The sequence below is a fragment of the Solanum verrucosum genome, unplaced genomic scaffold (assembly GCF_900185275.1).
Source record: "Solanum verrucosum unplaced genomic scaffold, falcon-dt-bn FXZP01000435.1, whole genome shotgun sequence".
NCBI lineage: Eukaryota > Viridiplantae > Streptophyta > Magnoliopsida > Solanales > Solanaceae > Solanum > Solanum verrucosum.
In genome coordinates this window covers 496,080-502,213 of record NW_026020465.1, presented here as the reverse complement: position 1 = coordinate 502,213, position 6,134 = coordinate 496,080, and the positions used below count along the sequence as shown (strand labels likewise).

The 6,134-nt window shown below is 34.9% G+C and overlaps 1 protein-coding gene and 1 non-coding gene across 2 annotated transcripts; both read right to left on the bottom strand.

Annotated features, from left to right (window-relative positions):
- Positions 1 to 1,574: 1,574 nt before the first annotated feature.
- LOC125808977 (small nucleolar RNA snoR60) lies at positions 1,575 to 1,637 on the bottom strand. The gene has a single exon (XR_007441753.1). It is a non-coding gene; the product is annotated as a small nucleolar RNA snoR60 (small nucleolar RNA).
- A 1,237-nt stretch (positions 1,638 to 2,874) lies between these two features.
- LOC125808963 (uncharacterized) lies at positions 2,875 to 5,120 on the bottom strand. Its single transcript, XM_049488642.1, has 2 exons — positions 3,804 to 5,120; positions 2,875 to 3,714 (listed from the first exon to the last, which is right to left on the bottom strand). The coding sequence occupies exons 1-2, from the start codon at positions 5,118 to 5,120 to the stop codon at positions 2,875 to 2,877; spliced, it is 2,157 nt and encodes a 718-aa protein (XP_049344599.1).
- Between the last annotated feature and the right edge of the window lie 1,014 nt (positions 5,121 to 6,134).

Here is a 6,134-nt window from a genome sequence, read left to right as displayed (position 1 = left end):
TAAATGGTATGTGTATGCCCTCCGTTATACTTTGCGTCCACATAAGCCCCTGCCGTCCAATTATTGGTACACGTATACCCCTCTCACTAACGGACCCCTAATTTCTTACACGTGTCTTAATCTTATTGAACTACCCGTTTGACCCTTTTTTTAACCCATAACCCAATACCCACCCAATTTCCTCTAAAAGGATCCTAATTAAAAAACACCCAAATTAAAACAACAAAGTCCGTCCCTTTTCCCTAGTCGGAGGTCCCCGCGTATCCCTCACACCAAAACCCTAGTCGGAGCCGCGATTCCCTCACACCAAAACCCTAGTCGGAGCCGCGATTCCCTCACACCAAAACCCTAGTCGGAGCCGCGATTCCAGTTTGTCTTCGTCGATTCCACCTTTGTCTCGTCGAATCTTTCGTGTGTTCTTCGATTCAACTTGTCTTCGTCGAATCTATCGTGTGTTGGTCATAATTTTGTAGTCAATTTTTCATCTATCTGTCGTCTCCCTCAAATCAGACCTAATACCATGTCTGAAAGTTCTTGTGATTCAATTAGTAACTCCAAGATAATGACTTGTTTTTGTGGCGAATTGGCTCGTTGTTTCACTTCAAGGACTCCATTGAACCCCGGAAGAAGATTTTATAGATGTTCTAAACCTAAGGTACATTTTTCGCTAAATGTAAATTAATATGATTTGTGCTTGTATTTTGGTGATTATGAGTTCTTCCTCTGTTATTTTTATTAGATTGAAAATTGTGAATTTTGGAGGTGGGAAGACAGTTCTTCAGAAAACTCTTCTATTGAAGTTAATTTATTGAAGTCTAAATTGGAAGTTGCTACGTTGAAAATGGAGAATTTGAGAGAGTCGTTGAATGCGGTGAAGATTGAAAGAGACAATTTGAAGAAAAAAATGGAGAATTTAGAGAGTTTAAACTACTTTGAGGTGAATAAATCAAGAAATTTGGAATCTAAAGTGTCAAAGTTGAAGATGTTGTGTATATTGTCATTTACTGTGTTTGTGGTATTTGTTGTTGCAATTTTCAAGTGATTAACTGGTAGCATGAGGAATATATGTTGTTGAATTGTAGTTTCAAGGGTTGGTTATTTCAAGTATTTGTAGTTTCAAGTGTTAGTTATTTCAAGTATTTGTAGTTTCAAGTGTTAGTTATTTCAATTGTTCCTATGTATTAGTGAATATTATGTTTGAATGTTGGTCATTATTTAGTGTAGCTATTGCTTCAAACGTATTGTAAAATTTCAAGTGTTGGGTTTGAACATTATTTTGTGTCTTTTGCCTTAAAAATTTGTAGTATTTATTTGTGTTATATTAGTCAGTATGCTGAAGATCCTTTGTCAAAAAAAAAAGTTAGTATGCTGAAGATGGATAAACTTTTTGGTATTGCCATTATGTTTTCCTTGAATTTAGAGAATCTGAAAATGAAATGAAAGCTTGTCTTACCATTGTTTATGAAACGTGTTTTCAGGTGTTATTAAACTTGCACAAAGACACTATTAAACTATCAACATGAAAGTCACTAACTTTTTTTTTAAGCGAACAAAAATTCCATTACTTATCAGACAGCATCAGAAACTCGGTTTAACATCATCCATAAAGTCTTAAATTTAAAAATCGTGCTTTGCTTGATGTGACTGCTTGGTGATTCTTCAACTCACAACACCAACTCTGTGATTGCCATTAGCTCTAATAAATCTAGGACTTGGAAATCCATTCAATATGGATGGCAATATTGCCAAATTGGACTTCTTTGGAAACCTGCGAACAGTTAGTTTGGAAACCTGTCGACCATTGACAGAGAAAATGGTCTAAAAAAATGTATACCACAGCAAAATACTATTGTACATCAACAGAACCCAACAGATACAAGACACTATATAACATTCACTTGGTCATATATAAGTAAAACGACAGTTAGTTTTAGCTGATACACTCAGCCTATACAAACAGTAGAAGTAAAACAGAGTACCAAAGCTACAACTTTAACCTTAAAGGCATCAGCCTACAGTACTACCAAAACATCACAAAAACATCATTTAAGGCACCAGCCTACACAAAATATACCAAAAAAATAAGTTTAGCCTTAACATCATTTACGGCACCAGCCTATACAAAACATAGCAAAAAGACAAGTTTAGCCTTAACATCAATAAAGGCACCAACATATACAAAGCAGTACCAACACAATAGCATCATCCCCTTCTTGGCCTCAACTTTTGTAGCTGGTTTGTAGTAACTGCACCCTGTCCATTCCAAGTTAAGCCAGTTGGTCCTATGGGAAGATTTGTAGGTTCACTAACACCAAATTTGTCACCTCTAAAGCGTATTACTCTACTTCCAATTGGTTCTTCTGGGTTCTGTTTCTTTCTCAATCTTGTTAGAAAAGCTTCTTCTGAGATTGTTCTTGGCCTTAGCCTAGGGTCTTCATCATCATCCTCAGTTACTGGAAAATAGCTGCTGGAAGAAGTATATTCAAATTGACTTTCTTGTGTTGGTTGTGGGGCTGTGCAGTTGATGTCTTCCTCAGAAGCTTCATCTTCATCAACTAAACCTCTCCTAAGTTGCCTCTTTTTTCCCTTGCCAGATTCTTTTCCTTGCTTAGCAGGTTGCTTCCTCTTTTTTCCCTTGCCAGATTCTTTTCCTTGCTTAGCAGGTTGCTTCCCCTGCTTTTTAGTAGGTTGTTTCCCCTGCTTTTCCTTATTAATCATAATAGAAGATATAAAATTAAATAGTAAAATAGAATAATTATTTGATGAAATTAAAGATTAAATGAAAATTACCTTTTCACATCCTCTTGCATTGTGATTTTGTTCTCCACAATTACTACATGTCATCATTTTTCCTTTTCTTGTTTGCTTCCATACTCATTGCCTCTTAACAGCTTCATCCTTTTCTATTTCCCTCATAAGCTTAGGTCTACCAACAAGCTTGACCAATTCTGGTGGTTCAATGGCATGCAAAGGATCACATTTCCAGAATGGTTCTCCCCTAACAGGTTGTAACTTGTGTTTGTAAACTGCCAATGCTGCCTCTTTACTATAATACCAATGAATTTCTTTCTTTGGTATCATTTTCTTGTGCTCCATGGCCTTAATTGCATGTGGACATGGAATTCCAGTCAGATCCCATGTTCTGCATGTGCATTTTTTATCTCTTAAGTTGACAATGTGTCTATCTGCACCTTCAGTAACCTCATAGCCACTATCCCCATTGCCACTCACCTTACAAACCTTGGAAATCTTCAAATACTGAATAAACAACAACTCACTTTTGGGACTAAATCCATCATCTTTCCACTTCCTCACAACAACCTCTTTTGCTGCCAGCCTCTCCATTGTTTTGACCCTGATGTCTTCCAACATTCCAATAATTGGCTTGTACCTTGCTTCAAGTATCCAGGCATTGAATGATTCAGTAAAGTTATTGTCCACAGCCTGATTTTTGCACACTGTATCTAAATAAGCTCTGCACCATGTTTTGGGAGGATACTTGTTTATTAAATCCTGTCCAGCCTCTCCATTAACTTCCTTCATCTCTTGAAGTTGGTCCTCAAACTCCTCTGTAAATGATGACCATGCAGCCCACCATAGCAACTTTTTCAGCTCACCTTTACCCCATCTTTTGCACCAATTTGCCTCAATATGCCTTGCACAATATCTCTGATGTGCTTCAGGTAAGACTGTCCTTACTGCTTCAAGCAGCCCCTAAGTATCAAATTAAAACAACTAAAATTAATAAAAGAAACAGTATCAAGCAAAGGAAAATAAATTGCAAATTAGTTGTATAATATTACCTTCTGCATATCTGATATGAATGTCAGTCCTTCACCATTTTGAAGTTCAAGTGAATGTTGCAAATGTTGCATAAACCATGTCCAAGTTCTCTTAGTCTCTTTATCTACCACAGCCCAAGCTAGAGGGTAGAAAGAGTTATTACTGTCTTGACCAACAGCACACAATACCTGTCCCTTAGTTTTCCCTTTAAGGAATGTACCATCTAACCCAATAAGTGGTCTTAACCCAGACTTAAAACCCAACTTCATTGCCTTGAAGCAGATATACATCCTAAGAAATTTTCTCTTACCATTAGATAGTGCCTGTTTAGACAAATCTATCACAATGTCAGACCCTGTATTACAACTTCTCAATTCAGTAGCATAACCCTCTAACTTATTGTAAGAGTCTACAAAGCTACCTTCTAAACTCTCCAATACCTCTTTTTTGGCTCTCTTGCACTTTGCTTCACTTACATTTAGCTCAAAAACTCTATGTAAATCAGCCTTCATTTCTTTGACCTTGTATTTGGGGTCACTTTGCAATTTGTCCTTAAAATACAAGGCTATTGTTGAGTAATCTACTAAAGAGTTATCATATGCTGTTCCACACTCTATATGATCTACAAGTGTTTTGACACTAACTCCAGGAGTGGTCAAATCCCCAGAAATAAGAAGTAAAAATGGACAGCCATCAGCAACACATGTATACCTCAATCTTTTTTTATCACTTTTCACCACAACTAGTTCTACCTTCTTAGCTAGAGCATAAAGTTTACAAAACTGTTTTGCTTCAGCTATGTCCTTGAAGGCCATACCCTTAACAATCTCCTTATAATCTTGCAAACTATCAGTTATATTCCTCTTTTTTTTAGTAACAAAATTTTCTAATTCATCTGTATCATAATCTGAACAACTAAACACCATTCCATTATTACTGTCATCTTCACTTTCACTACAGTCTGTGCCCTCATTAACAATTGGTGAAAGTAGAAATGACCCATCATGCATGATAATATCAGTTACATCAACAGACAATTCACAATCTTCAGTAGCAAACAAGTGAATAGATTTATACTCAGTAGAGATAAAAGATGTTAAGGTCTTAACTCCCTCATCACCTATTATTTCAAAATATTTCCCAGTTGGAGCAAGTACAATAAGTTCTTGCACACCAACAAAACCTAACTTATTAATGTACTCATTCACTAAGTCAATAAAAGATATTAGGTCAGGATCATACCCTTTCCAAAAAGTCACACATCCTCTATCATAATGTGGTTCTGGATTGGTTAGCCACTCACCACCATGATGAAAGTATATGGTAACTTCAACCATGTTAATGACCTACAAAGAGTTATGAAATAACATAAGTAACAGTGAGTATAAAACAGTGAGTATAAGTCACATTGAGTTAAGAAAGTCAATTAGTAAGCATAAATAAGTAAGTTAATTAGTAAATAAGTAACAGTGAGTATAAGTCACATTAGGATTAAGTAAGTCAATTAGTAAGTCAAGTTAATTAATTAAGTCACATTGAGTTAAGTAAGTCACATTAGGATTAAAGTAAGTTAGTTAATTAAGTAACATTGAGTTAAGAAAGTCAATTAGTAAGCATAAATAAGTAAGTTAAGTAAGTCGCATTAGGATTAAAGTAAGTTAGTCACATTAGGATTAAGTAAGTAAGTTAGTTAATTAAGTCACATTGAGTTAAGAAAGTCAATTAGTAAGCATAAATAAGTAAGTTAAGTCACATTAGGATTAAAGTAAGTTAGTCACATTAGGATTAAAGTAGGTAAGTTAGTTAATTTAGTCACATTGAGTAAGTTAAGAAAGTCATATTAGTTAAGTAAGTCACATTTGGATTAGTAAGCACATTAGGATTAAGTAAGTCAATTAGTTAAGTCACATTTGGATTAAGTAAGTTAGTCACATAAAGTAAGATAGTCACATTAGGATTAAAGTAGGTAAGTTAGTTAATTAAGTCACATTGAGTTAAGAATTTCAATTAGTAACATTGAGTATTATCTCTTATTAACTGAAAGTGGTCCACAATTAACAATTAAATAAGCATTATCTCTTAATAACTCAAAGTGGTCCACAACATAAAGGCATGAATACAAACAAAAAATTCCAACAAAAAATAAAGTAGACCAAGTCAAGGGAATCTGAAACTACTTTACCAAACCAACAAATCATAAACTAAAGGTCCACAACATAAAGGCACAAATACAAACAAAAAAAAAACATTTCTTTAACACAAAAACTGAAATGTGAACTTTATTTTCTGGAAGTGAAACCCTATAAAGTGTACTTCATTTACACTCTAAAACAAAAAATAAAATCTTTAAT